Here is a 21766-nt window from a genome sequence, read left to right as displayed (position 1 = left end):
ATTTGACTGTAGATAATTTCAAAGAGTCAGCGAATTCTCGGTATACAAACTGTTCAATCCCAATCAGTTCAGATAAATAGAATTTTATTGTTTCGTAGATGAATCATAAAACGCGCGACATCTCGTTCATGTATCCGACGGACAACGACTGTACGGTTTCGTGTGATCCGAAGAACCATATGCAGGTGGAAGGATGTGAGGTTAAGGTGATTCAGCGATCGACGAGTAATCGATCGGGCCAAGCAGGAAGCGTGGATGGCAAGGAGAGAGGACCGAGGAAGTTACGAAGCTGGAATGCGCACCAGTCCGCGACAGTCTCGCGCAAACCATCGAGTTGAGCGGCAGGTTCTCGACGCGTCGTCGGTTTCTCCTGGTCTACCTTTATGATCGTCGTTAATTGGCATGCCTCGTCGGAAACTAATGTTCAAAGTTTTGTCGCGCTGAACGCTGTTTCGTGTGATATAAGGTCGTGTGTATTCGTTTCTCTCGTGTATCCATTTTAACTTTCAATTAGTTTCGATCACTGCGGAGTAATTTCACGTGATTTACAGGCTCTTCAGTAATCTAGGCATCGTTCTGTTTACTGTTCATGGTAGGTAAATTTTGAAATGAAACATTATGTGTCAGTTATTGTAAATCTATAATCTAGAATGTGAGATAACAGTGATTTGTGGATTTAATATAAGGCAGATATATAATAGTATACAAAGGTAATATAAAGTATATTTTTAGTTGTGTGAAGCTTTTGTCGTGCATTGTGAACTATCTGGTTTAGTTTAAGTAAAAAATTCTTCTTGTTACTGAAGCGAGTTGAAGTAAATTAAGTTGTAAAAGTTAAAAATCCTTTCACGAACAAACATTATTTGAGGAATTTATCATGTATTGTATCATGAGACAAAATTTTTTTGTTTGAATTATATCGATTTATGTGTTGGAAATAAGTGAAAATTATATGAATCGTTTTGTGTTTAGGCGATAGTACTTGAATGTAATTTTATTTGGGAAGAAGTGTTCTTTGACACCTTTCCTAAATGAAATTCTACATTACAATTTATAAATATAATTTGGAATAGAAACGTTGTGCATAAGCATTATAGACAAAAATAGAAAAAATATAATTTTGAAAAGTAATTTAAAATTTTAATCATCTTTTCTACTTGATAGACCCTCAATCTATATGGGTAAATGTCTGGTCATTATTTTATAATTATTTAGGACATTTTTAAGCAGCATAAAATGTTATATTAGTAACATTACAAGTGAACATTTTGAATTAATGGTATAATCGTTGTTGCGACATTTGACACGGTATAGAATTCTTGCTAAGATTTCGTACATAGTAATTGACATATAGGCATTTGCTGGTGTGTTTGGTATGAGAAAACATTACGGCAGTCTATGTTTGTATCTGCGTGAATAAGCTCAATTGTTACTATCATAGTTGTGATATAACTTTTATTAATATTGTAAGAAAAATGAAAGCAACGAAATAATTGCATTATTAAGATTGGGCTCTTTTTACTATATACGGTGTATTATGTGTATTTGTATATTCACTATACATATAAACGTGATGTTTTGTGTACCTTGGATTCTTTAATATTTCAGTTACTTTTGCTGATAGCACACCCTAAAAATTTAATGTTCTTACTATCTGTGCAGATTAAATATATTTATTTTCGATATTCAAAGATTTTTATTATATGCTGCAATCTATTACTATAACAAGTAGGAATGTAGAAGAGATCTTGTAACTTAAATATATTTCAAAAAGACTGAAAATCAATGCAATAAAATGCATGCTTTGTAAATTTCTTTCTGCTAAATTAAATTATCAATGTGATTAAGTCAAGCATTATTGCACATCTTCTATTTGTTATTCCCATTTATCGTGTGCATTTATCATGTTCTTTTCATTTTATCAAGTTCTCAGCACACTGTGTGGAAACCCCTTAATCATGGGTGAAATAGGAAGAATTCTAACATTACAAAAATAAGATATTCTGCTTTAAACATTTTATGTATTTTACGAAGGAAATGACAAATAATTTAAAATTTACTCCAATATTCAGAAGGAAATAATACAAAATAAAGTATAAATTGACTGGGAGCAATAAACTGGCATTATAAACGTGCCAATTTAAGAAAAGTATCAAATTCTGTTCCAACAATAAGATAAACTGTCATACACGAGACTATATATATATAGTAGCGTAACGTGTTACACATTATATACATACATATATATACATATATTACTATAAATGTATGTATGTAATGTGCAACATATTGTCACAACTTTTCAGATATATGCCTATCTTTTTCTTTACTTCATATATGCCTATATAGTTAAATGAGACTTTATTGTTCAACTTTTGTAGTAATAGACTGTATTATACATCGAAAATTATTGAGCATCAAAATTGGATGCATTTATTACGTAAAATTTGCAGAAACTTGTGCTACTTTTTTGTCACGGTGTGTACAAACTACAAATCAGGACAAAGCTGTTTGGTTTAAAATGATGAACATCGAGATTCGTGAGTTTTTCCACAAAATCATTATTTTTCAAGTTTTCAACGGTTTTCCTTTAGACAGAAATACATATTCCTTTTATACACCAATCGATCCGCTTTTTTAGTTTCAAAAGTATTACGGTACTTCTTTGCATCCTAAAATACATTGTTTAGAAGATATTTTAACTTTAATCTTTACAAATCTGATGTATAAAAAAAAGGACAATATAAATCAAGAATATTGTCTTGCGCCTTCCCTTGTCTTTCATACGATAAGTTTTACAAAATTAAAGTTGAAATACCTTTGAACTACTCGTTTTCAGGTACAGGTATCTCAATACTAATGAACTTCATCTTGACATAATCTTTTAATCAATAAAAGTAACTAATATTTTTGTAATATCTTCGAAAAAGGTTCCTGAAAACTATTTATTTCTGTTACTTTTTCGGAATTTTTCATATATTTAGTTATAATAGAAGCAAACTATACTTTTCGTCTATACTGCATAATTTATTAAGTAAAAGTAATACCTACAGAGTTTTTCTTTAATTTTTATCAAATTTATTGAAAAAGAAAATAATGTAGCTTGTTAGACTGATTCTGTTTTTTTTATTTTTAAAAATACAATAATTTTATACAATATTCATTATGCTTTTATAATCATTATATGAAATATTTTCGCGTATAATTTAAAAGTATAATTTTTGTAATGTGTCCTAATAAATATTCTTTATTAATAACATTCTATTTTACTTTTACTAAATTGCTTAATTTCTCTTTGTATTGAAATATGTATGTAATTTGAAGGTTACCCTATTTATACCCCAAACATAACAAAGGAAACCCAAAGTATATTATGTTTATCATTATATCATTTAGTGACACTGTAATCTATGTTAGATGTTAAGAAAATCCAAAAATATTAACAAGAAACTGTAAACATTGGAAACAGTAAACCAAAATTAGGATAGAATTTTTGCCCTTATTATTAATTTTAAACATTTCAGAAAAGCACATATAATAATATACATATAATAAAATATAATAAAATATATATAATAAAATAATTCATGAAGAACATTTTTTTAACTAATTTCCTCGTACATACTATCATTCAATTTTTTATTCATTTATTTCGTTACCTTATATTGCTTGATGCCCATGTATTGAAATCCATTTATTATAATATACTATACTTAACTGCACTATAATATATTTTTAATAATTAAATGAAACAATTAAGTGAAACATTTATGAACAATTTTTGTATATCATATCTTTCTTTTAGTTGTCAAAGCATTTAACCGTACTGCCTGTAGTCGATTTATTATTAGTTAAAATTAATTTTAATCAAATATTAGTTATTGTAATTAACAATGTATTAACCTCATTCTTTATTTTGATTGTGCATTATGATGTTATATTTCTGCATTGTTTTCTACTAATATACTACAATAAGATAACTTTTAAGTCTTCTAATTCTATAATATTTATATTCATTATATGTATATTATATATAGTTACTACCATTAATATTCGCACACACTTTAAAACAGAATAACTTTTTTGTGATAGATCCAAACGACAACATTTTTTTAGAAACTAGATGGATCAATTTATTCCATGACGTATAAAAAAATTTTGAAAAAATTGCAATCGATCGAAATCGCGAAGAAGAAAGTAGAGGGCGCTTTTTACAACTTTTTATCTAGGCCTGTAATAAAAAGTTAAGCAACACATTTTGAAGATTTATGGCAGTTATAAACATATATATGTTTGATGCGGAAACAAGCGACATGTATTCAAAAATGTAGAAATCTTTACAGCTTAGATCTTTACATTCTTTATTTTATTACAGTTATAAACTGATAGTCGTGAACAAATGCAGTTTTCATTATTCTGAATCGTTTATAATCTATAACAGCTATACATTAACTGATTTCGATAAAATTTTCAGCATATATATAACTGGCATGAATTTCCACAATATATTGTTTAAGCTTTTGTTATAAACTGAAATAAAAAAAGTTGTAGAAAGTGACTTTCTTTTTCTGTTCACAATTTCAACCAGTTACATTTTTTTCAACATTTTTGTACGTCATCTGGTAACTAACTTCTCAAAAAGAAAAAGAGTAGAGAGAAATTAAGTCGCTTGATCCAATTTTAAAAAAATAATTTTGTTCTAAAAGATTTCCGAATATTAATAGGAGTAACTATACATATATTGTGATACTTTTTTACGATTAATGTTAGTTTATCGGTATCACATGGCGTGAAAGTTACAATCTGTCGCAAAAATGTTCAGAAACCTATATAATTTAAGCCATTTTAAATAAATATACATATAAGTGAAGAGAAGAGAAATATATTATGTTATGCAGGGATATATTTACAACGAAGATAACAAGAATGCAAAAATTCTTTATTTATTACATATACTTGTTTAAATAATAATAGAGTAATGGAAGAATAACTCTTTATTATGTCACCAAAATATTTTGATGAAAATATTCGAACATAATAATAATATATTTACATACGTATGTATACATGTATTGCAACTTAAGTCCAAGCATTTACGCTTTTAAAGTAGCAATATTATAACGCAATTATCCATATATATTTTTAAGTCACACGATTGAATAATGCAACCCCGGTCAACAAAATCCAAATAGCAGACTGTTCAGTAGTAATGGTAGAATAAGTAGTTCACACAACAGAATTTTATCATAACAGTGATAGTATGAAGTCGTAATTGCTTACATTGACCGAATCAATCGATATTCCCATAAATCGATCTCACAGAAGTTGCAGTTGCTATTAACTGATCCGTTAGCAATAAGAGGCGACGGCGACGGCCAATTAGAAAGACTTTTCCGTCCGTTTAAAGGCAACTCGCGTTTCCTTGACGTGTTTATTCTGAACGTGAAATTACTTTTAATGATCGCTTGCCTTCACCCTGTTTACGCCGGAGAGGAAGTTTCTCCGGGACAATGCTCCAATGACAGCCTTCGTGTATTTCGTCACAGATGCTAATTACAGTGTGTACATATAGGTAGGTCTGAAGGATGGAACGCCGCGCCGTGCCGGTGAGGATGAAAAAACGTGTGACTGAATTCTTGAATAAACAAGTTGAAATCAATATTATTTACGAACAAATGGCACGTTTCTTCGATGACAAACAATGAGTGTTTAAACGTTCTAAATTTTTAAAAATTTAGTTCAAAAGTTTATATACAATACTATGCAGAAGTTTTAGCCACTTATTAACTGGAAGTGCATTTGTGGTTTGTTTCTATTAATAAGTATTAAGTATTACTTTATGTTACTTTATATCGGATAGTCCTAAAAAGTATTTAATTAAAAAATTATTAGTAATTCACTTAATAAGTATTAATTACCTAGAAATAATTAATATTCCATGTCAAAAGTTTCAGGTCATCTATCAAATGGAAATGTTCTGTTTTTATAAATGAATATTAAGATAGATGATAGTTATTTATATTTGTTGTTGCTTTTTAAATACTTAATTCAAACATTATGCATAGTTTGCCAAAAAAATTATTATAAAAAGTTAGTTTAATTAAAACAGTTATGATACCGGTTTCGGTTCTTGAAACAGTTAAAAGAACCGAAAAGGTGTTATAACTGTTCTGAATATAACGGTTCTCGCGCACATCAGTTTCAGTTCTTGAAGATCGATATTATATCGGTTCCATATCGACTCTGTAACTATTATTTTTCGGCTCTGTACTGGTTACGATGCAGTATTGTATAATCTATAATACGTACATACATGATATATGTATTCTTACATGTATCAATTTGATTTCGATTCTTACTGACCTTCACTCTTATTCATTTTGGGAAAATGTTAATACATATGTATTAAATATTACAAGTATGAGCATGAACTTTAAGATTTACATTCAAAATTAAATTGTAATATAATGATAACCATCTACTATTTATTATTTTAGAATTAGTGATAGGATAGTATTAAAATTCTAAATTCCAGCTATGTTTTCTATGAAGAGTCAAATAAAACGGATGTTGGTAATTATTTAGTAGTCATGTTGAAGAAAGCAACATTTTGAACAACTACTTCCCCACTAGGAGAGGAATACACTATTTCCCCAGGTTTTTACCTTACGGCGGTCGGACAAAAAACATCTAACCTCTTTTCTCTTTAAGCCTCTTTTCAATTTACAATCGCACGCGACTCACAGTTGTGCGATTAGAAAATCCATTATCGTATATAGCATAATTCCCATTCGCACTACCGCGACTACAAAAGTCAAGGCGCGATTCACCGCGACAGTGGTCGCGCACAACTACAAAGTATATGGAGTATATCGTGCTGTACCCGCGTGCACAACAGCCGCGCGCGGCTGAATGTCGTTTTGCTGCTAGAATGTGAGGAGTCCTCATTGAGGACATTTTAATATGAAGCTAATAAAAAAATGAAGCTGACCTTTGTTCGGTGTCGCGCGCGACACCAAAGTTTCTAACATGCCTCGTAAATCTCGTGTCACTTGAATCTCTGTGAATGTGTTGTGAGAATTGTTCAAGAATTGTATAAAGGTCAACCTTATCCTTTTTAATAGAACCGCACATTTTTTAACGCGTCAATCAATCTGTCATGGAATTCCTTACAAAAGAAATTATTATCCTATTTATGACAAAAAACTATTAATATTGAAAACAAATGTTTGATATTAAAGTATTCGGATGGAATTTGTAGGACTAGTCGCAAGGGACCTAACCCCATTCTTTTGTTTGTATTTATATAAATGAAGATTGAGCGAGGCGACTATGCTTGTCGCTGTATCAAAAATAGACATAAATAGGTATGAGCAGGATTAACTGTAGTAGTACCGACGATTATTTGCGGATATCTCGGAACCTAAGAGAGTCTCGGGGTAACATATGTAGGAAGAAGATCTTCAAAATGTTGATTTCTGCAACATATTTGAAAAGCATCGAAATCGAGAACGGGATGACTTTAAATTCCGATACCTCTAAGCTTGTGCATTACGCTATTACGGTGACAAATCTATACCGAAATAGATGAGTACCGAAACCGAAATCGATATATGTACAGGGTATAAAAGATAAAGATTTATAAAAAAGCTAGTGGAGAAATGACCTTAACCTTGAAGTTCAGGATCAAAATTTTATATTATTGCAACGTATTCTACGCATCATAAGAAACAAAATTCTGAAAGAAACCATGAGGCGTAAATGACACTTCCTTTAAAAAAAAAAAAAAAAAATGTTAAAGTTTCAGCTGGCTTAAATTCTTTAAACTGGTTTTATTGCCAGTGACGTGTAAAAAAAGTAGCATCTATTAATACAGGTTAATATTCCAAATCTCTCATTATGTATTGCACATATTCCTTTTTTTGTCCTTTTCTTTTTCTTTTTCTCGCTCAAGCTTATCCCCAAAATTATGTGTAATTCTTCACTTTCAATAATAAAAACGACGTTTAATTCGATGTATTCCACTCCGGTTTCTTTTCCGCCAATGATGATTCTGATAGGTATTCGGAATCGTAGTTAAGTAAAACACAATAAAATATCAAAAATCTGTTTGATTTTGCAAATATTTATTTTGTATCGTAGGCAATAGAAAGTATACTCGACTTGGCATTACTATCGAACAGATAGAACCGAATCATGAAGGATGTATCTTATTCCACAAAGAAGGAAGTTCAGTGATCTAAAGAATGATGTGACCCATGAGTAGCGAATCACTTTATTTCACTTAGTAAGAGTAAATGTAAATATAAGTACAAATATACAGGGTCATTGGTAACTGGTGATACAAGCGGAAAGGGGGTGATTCTACGTGAAAAAAGAAATTGAAAATATAGAATAAAAATTTTTTTTTTAATTTTTCCATCGAGATAACGATCTACAGTGAGATCCGTTATAACGAGCCGTGATAAAGTGCAGGCGTACAGAGCGAAAATTCAAAGTCGATTTTCTCGAAAACAAAGCCTCAGACGAAAAATTTTTATTCTATATTTTCGACCCCTTTTTTCGCGTAGAATCGCCCCCTTTCCGCTTGTACCACCAGTTACCAATGACCCTGTATATATTTGTTCCGAATAAAGTTAATTTGAGAATCATTAAAATTTTACCATGTTTTTCCGAGAGAAGGGGTAATTTCCGACATTCTAAATTTCTATTCCTCGTAATGAGTAGAATGCGTTGCAATAATCAAGGTTAATGTCGTTTCCACAGTAACTTTTTTTTCAAATTTCCTCCAATCCGAAAGTGTACAATGTAGAATAACGCTACGATTCCTTTATACTTACTTTCTTTACACTTCGTACGTAGTACCGAAAGCCGAAATAAATTTTTGGGATGGGAATTTATTTTATCTGCATATCGTTCGAAAATAATTGCAAAAATAATGAACGATATATTAATTATGAAACCCCACTACAATGAAATTACAAGTAATTAAAATTCCTAATTTATAGAAATAAATTTTTTAATTTCAATCTTGAGATACGTAATACCATACTTGTAATATGTATTTAATACATATCAATATTTTCGCAAAATCAATAAATGAATCAATAAGAACCGAAATCGAACCGGCATTAGAATGCTGATATCTACTATATGACCTTCTAGAACTGGGCCGTAACTGATGCAGAACCGAAAAATGACAGTTACATAAACGATATGAAATTTACGCAATATCGGTACCAAAGAACCGAAAACAAAATCGATATGAGCGAGAATCCTTATATCCATAAAAGTTATAATATTTGTTCGGTTCTCATAATTATTTCAATCAGAACCGATATATCTACATATATATATAATGGTTTAAGACAGTCATTTTTATAATCATTGAAATGATTAATATTTTGTGCAATCTGCTTTTATTCGCTAGACATCAAATCCTTTTGAAGGATCCTGTTAAGTAATGTTTCAATAAACTTATTATATCTGTGTCATCCCTTTATTAGTGATTCAAGTAATTTATTCATAATGTGAACTTCCTTTCTTCTCATAGCACATTCTATAATAAATCTTATGTTTAATTAGGAGTTTATTTACTATCTAACAAAATTTTGAACCAGATAAAACTACAGACACATAATACCATAAAGGGAATATCTAAATATTCATATCTACTGTCTACATGTATAACATCATATGAAAATATTTCTTAAAGATATAGATTAGTTGCCATTATAAGGTTATTATCGTAAATGCCTTAAGACTTTTGGATAATACTGTCAAATAGTTTTTAAATATTTTGAAGGAAGAAAAATTAGTTATATCATAAAAATATTCAACTACTAATAATACTCGAGAATATTCCGATTATTAGCATAACTTTAACTCTGTGTTCTATATCTAAAATAAATACAGATAAAACAACAAAGATGTAGTATATTGAAATATACTATATAGATGTCAGAAAACAAAAAGCTTTTGCCTTAAAATAAATCGTTATTCAAATATTAAAAGAAATGTTGAAAGAAGAAGCGAATTTTCGTGTCTCGAAAATATTCGAGCATTTTATAAATTAATGTTAAAAAACTAAACTGGCAATTTTATATAAAGGTTTAATAATTTATTCGATGCCCCTTTTGCTTATCCTCAAAAAGAGATGTTTTAACTAGTTTAATATGTAGAAGATTATTTTTTGTTAGTAATCAATGCTGTATGTTATTCTTCTGTTAAACGAATTTGTCATTCTTCTTTAGTGTTTATTATTGTTTCTTACTAATCCTGTAGTTCTGTCCATTCCGTAGAGGCGGTCATATTGTAAAAACTTCTTATCTTAATTTAATATCTTTGATTTGTAATGTATTGTGGTATTCTCGCAAATTTAAAATTCATTTTTTTCCATTTACATTCTAGTACTTCGACAATAAATCAGTATAGTTTTCCTTTTTTGACTACTGACATAAAATATTCTAAAAAATTATAACATAACATATTACAATACGGTCTATAAATGTCAGAAATAAAAAATTCGCTAATTTAAAATGTATCAAACATAAAAAATCTGTTAATTAATTATGTAATGTTACCCGAGTATTACAAGATAAACCGATGAAGAATATGCATTTTCAAGTTGCAAGGATATTGGGAGATATTAGAAAATTTATGTTATCAAATTAAGATAACAAGTTTCTTTACATAATTATGATCATTCCTATGGAATGAACTGCATTGGGGAATTAGTAAAAGACAATAATAAACAGTAAAGGAAAATGATAAACTCGAGTAATTGAGGAATAAAATATAGCGTCAATTACTAACAAAAAATAATCTTCATCACATTAAACTGCTTAAAAGATGTTACTGAACAAAAGGAGTATCAGGTAAAATTTTTAGCAAAAATTGTCATTTTAGTGTTTTTAACTGGTTTTAGTGTTTTTCAATTTATAAAGTGTCTGAACATTTTTGGGATATGAAAATTCACTTTATTTCAATAATTTTTTAAATATTTAATCAATGGTTTATTTTAAATTAAAAGCTTTTTACTTTCTGACATTCATGTAATGCTGACATTCAATGTGTTGCTAAACATTTCTGTTGTCTTGTCTATATTTGTTTCAGATATAGAACATAGAAGTTAAAATTATACTAGAGTCTGAATATTTTCGAGACACCGAATATTCATTGTATAATACAATACATATTTCGAAAATCTTTCTTAATATTCTTTATACATGCATTCAAAATATTCTTTACAGAATACAGCTTGTATGAACGAATGTAGAATTTAGCTTCAATATTGCCTTAGAGAACAAGGAATACTAATCAATAATAAATTAATTATGTATAAATTAATATAGTTTGATACAGTTTAAAATTATCAAGTGTTGTGTACATTACTAATTGGCGATTCTGCTTTCTTAGCTTATAATCACATGTCGTAATGTACATATGTCGAAAGAGGTGTTGTTCAGAATGTTGAGCTTGATAACATATTTCAAAGTCATGAAGTCGGTGAGGTCGCCCTTATTTCCAATAATAAATATAATTGCTGTAAATTTCTATTCTAATGCAATAAAGTAAATCTTTAATTCATTATTTGTCTGGTATATTATATGTATACAAAATAAAAAATATTTTTACGTCTATGTCAATTGTTAGTTACAGAAACCAATTGTTAGTTACAAAAAAAAAATTGAAAGTTTACATATAGTAGCCTAACCCCAATCAAGAATGACACATTTAAAATTTTAAATATATCTTTTATGATTGTCAATAAATTAGTTCACAATAATAACTTTAACATAAAGTTAAAGATACTGCTTTTAAATTATTATTTAATATTTTCTAAATATTTCTCAATATCCGTATTCATTTATTACTAATTATTTATTAATATTTATTAATAATGAATTATTGAATAATCTTTCACCTTCAAATTTTATTTTAATTCTAGATTTCTTCTCTAACATTAACCTTAATTTTGCCAAAAATAGTACCACTATATACGACAGTATTATCGGATGCTTATCAAGACCAAAATTCTCACTTTCTTTTCGTCGTTTCAGGTTTACACGTGATATGACCCAGTCCCGCGAGGTTTTGGCGATGATGGACGCACACACAACAACGTTTGGACGTAAAAGAGGTTGCACAGTCTCTCCTTGCGGCGCTTTCCTTTTTGGTGCTGCTGTCTTTATATCTTTGGTCGTGACCGGGCTTCTTGTCTATCATCTTGCGCCATGTCTTGAGGAAAAGCTCGTTAAACCATGCGGTGACTTCTGTAATTCAGAATTCGAGGGTCGTGGTCTGTTTAATAAGGACACGTATAACAAGAAAAAATTGGACGTCCGATTACCAAGATCTGTGGTGCCAGATTCGTACGAGTTGAAGCTAATACCGTTCATACAAGTGGGAAATTTTACTTTCCATGGCGAGGTACGAATCGTTTTCTTCTTTCTTTCTTTTCTAGTCTTCAACTGTATCCTTGAACGAGAACTTTCTATTAACACATCTCGATTAACATATACATACGTATTACCGATTGGACGAAGATTGATTGTTCGTCTGAATTAATTGCGTTGCAGTATAGAAATTATACTGTTTATTGACGTTTCTTCGAAATACGTTGTTTTTAGAAAGATTTGATTGATTACCTCTTAAATGAAGGAAAAATGTTTATTAAACGTTCAAAGAAAGTTGAATCGTTTAAAGCAGCGTTTCTCAATTTTTTTTAAATCATAACACCCATTTATTAAGTTTATATTCTTTACTTACATTATATGAAGAATTGCACTATCCAGAATAATAAGATGATCGTTTTTCACGTGTCTTTAATTTTTATAACCAATCCATGTATACAGTTGTTTTTTAATAATCGTTTTAAGATCGGTCTTTATCTCCAGTAGATGTTTATGCATTTATGGAAAATTTGAAAATGCAAAAATATATATAATGCATATAATATACAAAAATATATAAAATTACATCCGAGGTAATTTATTCGTTAGATTATTTAATGAGCGAAAGAATTTTCTACTTAGATTCCACTGCTTTAATTGCATCCACAAAAATATAAATTTTCATTTACATTTATATTATTATTCTTTATATATTATTATTTTTTATTCTTTTATATATTATTATTCTTTATATATTATATATCTTTATATATTATTATTATTATCCTTCATAGTAGTAATTCTTTAATAATTCTGAGCAATGTACACATATTATTCGTTTGCATACATGATTTATATGCATAAAATTTAACATTCATCCATTCTCTTTGCGTGCTGTGTATTTTTTATTTTTATTTTTTTTTATTTTATTTTTTAGTTCAAAACGTGATGGAATTTCTTTAGTATTTTCTTTGTAATGGTGATGAATACGCATGAATTTGAGTAATTTTTTTAAATTTACATTGAGTTCTTCTGCGGTTAAATCGAATGTTATTATATTAATATTACCTTTGAAAAGGGTCGTTGATGGACGTATGCTAGGAGGAGGGTATTGCGTCTAGCCTGAATGTTTGTGTTTATTAGATATATGTTTATAACATGTATAATTTTACTGATTTTTACTTAGGTTTCAATCGATTCGTGTACGTTACGAGAATGCTGTAAGCTCTGTAGTATATAGGATTTTATTTAACAAGAAATCAAGGTCATCTTCATTTTTTTTAAATGACATTATATGTTGTGAACTTGATAGAGTTGTAGCTAAGTTGTAGCTAACGAATTTAGCGATTGCCTACTATGCTATGGCCTTGAGATGACCTTGAATTCAGAAATTTAAGTGCAGTCACGAGAAACAACGTGGAGAATTACTTTACTTCAGTCAAATTACATGCAGAATTCAGAAAATATGTAATTTAATTAAGACTGTCAAACTAATAAGTTTATTTCCAAAATCCAGCAATAACGATATTATTCTTTTGCAGTACGCGTTATAATGAACTATCTCGTTCAAAGTCATCATAATAATAATGAGTTCACAGTATAGTAAGTCGTTGATTTCATCTTGACGTTAGCTACAACTCTGTAAAATCCAAAATAAATCATTTAGAGAAATCACGGCAACTGATTTTTTTATCGATAACGGAGTTTTGAAAATGTTTAATGTCAAAATGTCTACTGAGCTGAAAACTAACTAATTTTTGTTCGAAACATTTGTAACTTTTGTTTCAAACAATGGTAGTTGATCTTAGAGGATACATCCTATTATTTATCATTTGCTATTTGCGGCAGATGTTTCATACATATGTCGGGTTATCATTGGACTTAGGGGCATATAACGAATCTTCAGGTGTATTGGACATCGTTGTAATGTATTATAGATGATATCTTACTGATACAAATGTAATTACTACAGAGTTTAACAAGTAATGGCGGTGATGAGATAATCGAGATGTTGATAACAATGAATTTAGGTTTGATAACGAATCCACGGTCAACGGGATGACAAATGCGATTTGATCCACGATTCTTGCGTGACTCAACGTACTTGTCCACTGTACAAGTAGAACTTATCGGACTGAACCTCAATCCAAGGGAACTGCCCTTATATACTCCTATCTGTACCTCTCTGTACCTCACGGGTCAATCTTTGTTTTTAAGGAGAGCTATATAATTACTCCATACCTCTGTTAGGTACACGTCCCTCCTGTACCCGTGACTACGTTCAGCGATCTGTTACTTTGAGCCCAAGTCCACTGTCATAAATTTCGGGCACCCATACTCGGATTAGAACATAAACAACTATGTCTCAATTTTATTATTTGAGTGCAGCTATAATAAAAGGTCTGGACTAAAGCATTGGCGACCTTCTCAAACATTCCAAAAGAAAGGCCCCGATATCCTTTCATATCCGACATATATATTTAATAAATAATGCTATTTCGAGTACAAAAACAACAAATAGAACTATACTTAGCCAAAAATGATATTGGAAACAATTATTATTCATTATCACATTGCAAATCATTTATTTATAGACATTTATAGGAAAGTTATCATATATAGATAATACATGTGCAAATAGACAAATTGAAGATGAATAATTTATAATTATAAAACAGTAAAAAAGGGATTAAGCTAAGAAAGATTAAATAAAGTAAATATTTTTAAAAATGATATCCGACTACCGCAAACTAAAAAAATGAAAAAGACAAAATGGTATGTGTTTTACTCAGAAATATAAGATATTCGTTCAGATATTTCTAAATAATTAAATGTAGAATGATAATATTAAATTACCGAATTTACAGATAGAGTTTAAAACTGCCGTAGTCGGACACTCGCACTGATTAAATATTTATAACTAATAGTTCTGTTTGAAAATTTGATGATATTACACTCGACGTAACATTAACTGCTATATTTTAAGGTATCGTGGAAGTATCTCAAACACTTATTCCAATTGTATGATTACTATTTCGCTTAAACTCTGTAAATACTGTGCGCAGCGGCATTTTTAACTTCTCTGTAAATTCTTAAAAATATTTGAATCTGTACCTTACATTTCTGAGTAAAACACAATTGTACACCTTGTTTTCTTAATTTTTCCCATTTTGTGTAGTAGGGTATCATTTTTTTAAATATTTATTTTGTTATATATTTTGTAAAGATTTAATATAACTTAAGACAACATTGCTTTCAAAAATAATATTAAATATAATTTTTACAATGAGATCCTACATGAATGCGACAATGCATTTCTTTAACAATATTATGGCAGATAGCCCACCGCTACTTAGCCATACCGAAATTTATGAGTGAGTGGTCAGGTTCAGTAAGAACTCGGTTTGAGCGAACGTATGTAAAGTAGGTAGCCGGCGACTCGAAGTGATCGAGCTATGAGATGTCGATAATAAAACTACGGTATCCCATCTCTTATTTCGTGTAATGTGTTCGTTCGTCATCAAAGAAACCGCACGATGCTAAAAAGGTGCATATCCATTTGTTGCATATCATCGTTACGTATGATCGTTGCATATCATCGTTACGTATGATCGTTGCATATCATCGTTACGTATGATCGTTGCGTATTACCATTGCGTATCACCATTGCGTATCATCATTGCGTACCACCATTGCGTATCACCGTTGCATACGTATCCGTACTTTATTTTGTCATGTAAAAGACAAGGAAAGACATGAAGCGGTATTTTTTGTCTTTGTATTTCATACGTTGCAATCTATTGTAACGTATCAATCTATCTAGAAAATAGTTTGTAATTCCTTAATCACCTAACACTCTAATTTTTAAAAGGAAAAGTTTAATGAGTACACGCATAATGAATAATAGATAACAAATTTTAATCGTAAATAACGAACAATTTACATATTTATGACCCATGATCTACCAATTGGAAAACTCCAAATCTATTTGTTTTTTTCACTATAATGTACTATGTTCGGCACATCTCATGACTCATATGCGCCGGGCGCTTCATAAATTCGCAGCAGCCCTTCAAGGAGCTTTCCCGAACCGCATGTGCACTGCTGTACATTGTAAAACCGGAGACGAACCTTTTGATACAGATATGTACAAAGGGTCTGTGTCAAGAACCATGGTAATTTAACGTGGTGCAGCTTGGACGGGCTGAGCTTGGATTGGCTTAAATTAACCTTAGTGAATCTTCATCTTAATTTAGCATACTTCATTGAAACATTTATTAATTCAGTAGCATAATTTAAAAATAAATTGATTTCAGAATACATAAATTTTTAGTTGCTTGCGCTTAATTTATTACTTCTGCCATTAATTTATTGTTGGTTATAATCATTAGCATTGCCTCCATATGCTTTTATAACGAACATTAAAAAAATGGAATTGTTACTTTGTTATTAAATATTATTATTATGTATTATATATATACTATATATATTAACCACAAATGTTATCCTCTAAATGAATCTTCTATGTTATCTAAACGTGTTCTATCAGTGTTAATAGACTTGTAAAAAAAGTAAAATGATGTATAATTTTTGGTGCTATTTTTAAATAGTTTAAAGTTAAAAAATCGATTAGTTTCTAGTTGTATATGATAGCACAGCTTTTCGATAATAAACAAAGCCCCCGCCAGTTGCTGTACGAATTCCGAACATTGTATTTTTGGTTGTTAAATAGCTTTTTGCAAAATATTAAATATTAAATATTTGAAGATGAAACTTTGCACACTTTTTAACAAATTTTATATTCACAAATTTTATGCAAGAAATCTTGAGTGCTAAACACATAGGTTTTGTCCCTGAACACGATTTCTATAAGATCGCATAAGAAAATTTAATTGAATTTGGCCTTCTTTGAGGCTGACTTGAGTGGACTATATCTCGTCATCCTTCCCTTTGGCCGCGGATATACGGAAGGATAATTCACTTGTTTTGTCTATCAGTCGTAACTGCTTTACCACATTACTTTTCTGTATGTCCACGGACTTTGATATAAAGACGAAAAACCGGCAAATAATTCTGTATGTTTGGACCACATTTCCATACACAATAATACAATATTTGCCCATCCACATTAATATGCAGCAATGGTAAGCAACAAATGGATATGCAGCCTAAGAAGTCAAACATGAACCTCGAATCCTAATGAATAAAAAGCGCGAGGTATTCATTTAAAGTGTTGATGAGGACGATATTTGTCTCTCGGGAGGTAATTTTGGACGGCGCTGGTTTAAAAGATGCATTACGTGGGTTGGGATTTAATCGCATTGCCAAAAAATAGACACTTTCTCTGGAGAATTTGACCATGAAGTGAGAAAAGCATTGACACAGTTTAGTAAGTGAACTGTGAGGGGTCGTATAGCACTTACCTCAGAATCTCGAAAGAGTAATCACTCTTGATAAAGAGATTTAACATACATTCCAACAAACTTAATATTAGAAAAATCAATTTTTCTATATAATACTTCTTAATGCTTATATTATTAAATGCGTTATAATACAAAACAAAAATTATTCCTTTTCTAAGCGAAGACAGGCAACAAATATTTCATACGTTACGCCCTAGTATAATAAAGACTAAGTAATCTGCATTTCGTCTGTTACATTTACATAAAAAAACACTTTCAATAGCGTAAAGAAAATACGTTAAAAATACATTTCTTAGAATATAATTCTAATCCAATATTCACATTTTCCATAAAAGTAATTACAATTGCAAATAACTACGTCGAGATTTCGAAGGAAATAGGTGTTTTAGTAAACAGATATAACCGATTAGTTTTTTAGTTTGTAAAAAAGATCAAATCCATTGACGTCTTATTTGATAAAGGAGATGGTAGGAAATTTTCATTTTAAATTCAATTCTTTCAATTTAGGGTAAGGGATTATCATAATCCTAGTAATACGTTGGAGCCTTTGAGTCATTTTATAATTGTAATGCGGTTTATGACAGGAAGTAGTGTGGCTTGGAACGTACTACGTGCTAGGAACATGCATTTGAGAGTTTATTTCTGTGTTTTTAAATGAAGCAGTTGCACTTTTTATGAATCTAAGTACTTCTTCTGCGATATTCTCACAAACAAACAGTGAACTCGTTAACGAATCGGAAAACAAGTAAGAATTGCATTCAGTGAAAGTTATTTTCTGTACAAAAGCTTAATTCTCAAGAATGCTTCTGTATATTAATTTTTTGAAATATTAGTGAAACGATCATGAAACTATCAAACAGGAACTGTTTCTTCTTTGCCTAACAGATCAAAAGAGCGACGAATCCTGATGCTCTGAAAATATTTTAATTCAGAAGATGTAGAACAAATATTAAAAACTAGAACGATGATCACAAGTTCACGTAGGAGTGAAATAGCCTGTAAAAACAGAAAGTTTGGGATTTTTTCTAGCCATATTTTCCCTTCTTCAATATAATCATATTTACCAGACGTCAGAGATAACACTATAATAGCAATTCCAATAATTTTATAAAAATAAAAAGGATTAAACGTATGAATATAAAGAGGAAAATAGATATTAATAATTATATATTTTACAAAAATACTAATAAAGGGGAGTCTATACAAGTTCGTAAACAAAACTATTATGAGTGTAGTTCATAAAATTCTGCAAGTTTTCACTGTAGTTTTGTAAACTATACTCATAGTAGATGGCGCTCCAAACTTTCTACTTACAGTGGCTCGTTCACCCCTTGGTGAACTGGTGTTGTTTCTTTATAATAATTATACAAAAATAAAAATTAACGAATGAACGTTACAAGATATATGTATAATGCATAAATATCGGGAACTTTTGGAATTAATTTCTTAATTTCATCATCTTAATAATAAATGAAAAAGATAGGAAACAGTCTACTATCTTTATATCATTAGATCATTATTAATGATTATATACATAAGTGCAATATTAATGGATCCATATTAACAATGAAATTAGATGTATGTATGCGCGTGTGCTCTATTGTCAATTAGTGGAGGTCTTATACCATATAATTGAACCATTATGTAACATATAATCAACACTATAGATGATTTCTCTAAATATTTTGACTTATAACTATATTAATGACTATATCTATGATTAATGAATAATTTAATGACTTGGATGATTTTTGTAGTATTAGAATATGATTGTATGATTAGAATAAATGTCTTGTAACTTGTATATATATTTTCAGATTCGTTTCAAATTTTATCAGTATGTTAATCACGATAGTCGCACTTTGATACAATGTCATGAATATAATGAAATGTCAAAATGTCCTTTATAAATAATACATTCACGAAGACTTTCTACAAGTGTTGAAACACTTTCATGATTCATGACTCACTGCGTTACTTTTAAGGAAACACTGCAGAAATTAAAATAATTTTTATATTTTCAGGTAAAAATTCTAGTGAACGTTACGGAAGACACGAAAAATGTGACACTGCACGCGGTGGATATGCATATCAATGAAAGTTTCACAAATATCAAGGAGTATTCAGAAATCAAGAAAGTGGAGAAGATAATCAAAATCATGGAACAGAGAAACGACACTGAACGGCAGTTTTACGTGATTAGAACGTTGGACACGTTGAAGAGTGGCAAGCAATACGTGGTGCATCTAAAGTTTGTTGGTTATCTGAATGACTACTTGCAAGGCTTTTATAGAAGCTCGTATACTGTTGGCAGTCAAACGAGGTAAACGCTTCGGCAATTTAATTCTGTTCTGTAGAGTGTAGGTGACAGCTATTTGTAGCCAGTAAATTTAAACTGCTTTATCAAGCAATATCTGTAGTTGCCAGTTGACTAATCTATTTGGAACGGTTCACTGAGACGTCAGTTATTTCAAAAACGTATGCAATCAAACCATGACAGTTTAATTTGCGTTAAATTTAATCGTGTAATTAGTATTCGATAATTAATTTTAATTAAATAATAGGCAATTTTTAAATAATTTATAAATAATTCGTACTTCAAAAATATTTTAAAAACAATTTATGGATCACTTAGATATAATTGGAAACTTGGTCCCGTAATTATTATTCAAAAGGTAATCTCGATTAAATTATCGAAAATTTTTAAACAATCTAGTCTATATATATATATATATATATATATATATATATATATATATATATATATATATATATATATATATATATATATATATATATATATATATATATATATATATATATATGTCGGAGGCAGGGTGGCACTTGGGCGTTCGACGAACCTTTACTTACTTTACCGTCGCGAATGTAGCCAATCTCTATCAGTACGAATGTGGACACTACCAGAGGCTATGAGTAATGGTAATAGGATGGTCGGGATGATGGTGACAGCGAATTCAGGTTCGACAACGAATCCACGATCCACGGGAGGACTCGTATCAACGCGCTACTCGATTCGGGTAACTTCCCGATAACTCAATCGTCCAACGACTCACTAACTAACTGACTAGCACTAACTCTCACTCTGACTCCGTTAATCCACAAAAGAGGCTGCCCTTATATACTCCTGTCCCCGCTTCTCGGGTTAATCTTTGTTTTAAGGAGAGCCATATAATCATTTCATACTTCTGTCAGGTACATGTCCCTCCCGTGACCGTGGCTACGTCCGGTGACCTGCCATGTCACTTCGAGCCCAAACCCATCGTCATAAAGTCAGATTGGAACATTAAGACTATTTCTTATTTTTATTACTTAAGGGCGGCTATAGTAAAAGTCTGGACTAGTGTATTGGGGTTTGTCCCAACATTCCGGACGGGAAATCCCGCTGTCTTTCCTTCTCCGACATATATATATATATGTCGGGTTTACATTAGAATTAGGGTTAGGGGCGTGAAACGAATCTTCGTTTGGATTACACGTTGTCGTTATGCAATAGAGAAGACATTGACTAGAGCAAATACGATTATCATAGAACCGGACAAGTAACCATGGTAATTAGATACTCGAGAAACTAATGACAATGATCCTAGGTTCAATAACGAATCCGCGGTCGACGGGATGATAGATGAACGTGCTCACAAAATCTAAGTCGGACGCGTAATATTCACTGGTAGTAAGGGGTTACTCTTTTCGTCGATGAGATCGCGAGCGGGAATGACTTTCCCGTCCCGATGATGCCACAGAGGAAAACTATATTGGGGTGTGTCTAAGGACACGAGATCATCGGATTCGTCGAGAAAAGCCTTCGTTCAGAAAGTAAGGGAAATTGGCGTTGCTGCTAATTGGTCAATCTCCATATCAGTGGTTAGAAAAAGATGCTAGCCGCCCTCGTGGGAATGTTGCTAGTGGGAGACGCCGCTCGTTGAAAAA

General features: G+C 30.5%; 1 protein-coding gene and 1 long non-coding RNA gene across 7 annotated transcripts in view; one reads left to right on the top strand and one right to left on the bottom strand.

The window, feature by feature from the left end:
• The first annotated feature begins 305 nt into the window (after positions 1-305).
• The window catches only part of LOC126866431 (aminopeptidase Ey), a 51824-nt gene continuing 30363 nt past the window's right edge, over positions 306-21766 (top strand). Inside the window, exons 1-5 of one of the 6 annotated variants that reach the window (XM_050620027.1) lie at positions 316-466; positions 552-592; positions 2454-2540; positions 12063-12432; positions 19843-20141. In XM_050620027.1, coding sequence (XP_050475984.1) covers positions 12076-12432; positions 19843-20141 — 656 coding nt within the window. In that variant the 5' untranslated portion in view covers positions 316-466; positions 552-592; positions 2454-2540; positions 12063-12075. Of the gene's footprint in view, positions 593-2453; positions 2541-12062; positions 12433-19842; positions 20142-21766 lie in introns of all 6 variants that reach the window. The other 5 variants (XM_050620019.1, XM_050620009.1, XM_050620037.1 and 2 more) reach the window with 5 other exon arrangements.
• Positions 12135-13490, bottom strand: LOC126866970 (uncharacterized). The gene is made up of 3 exons (XR_007690107.1): positions 13464-13490; positions 12353-12480; positions 12135-12275 (listed from the first exon to the last, which is right to left on the bottom strand). It is a non-coding gene; the product is annotated as an uncharacterized LOC126866970 (long non-coding RNA).

This window comes from Bombus huntii, chromosome 1 (assembly GCF_024542735.1).
Source record: "Bombus huntii isolate Logan2020A chromosome 1, iyBomHunt1.1, whole genome shotgun sequence".
Lineage (NCBI taxonomy): Eukaryota > Metazoa > Arthropoda > Insecta > Hymenoptera > Apidae > Bombus > Bombus huntii.
Note: the sequence above shows the minus strand (reverse complement) of the source record. Positions and strands in the feature narration are given on the sequence as shown.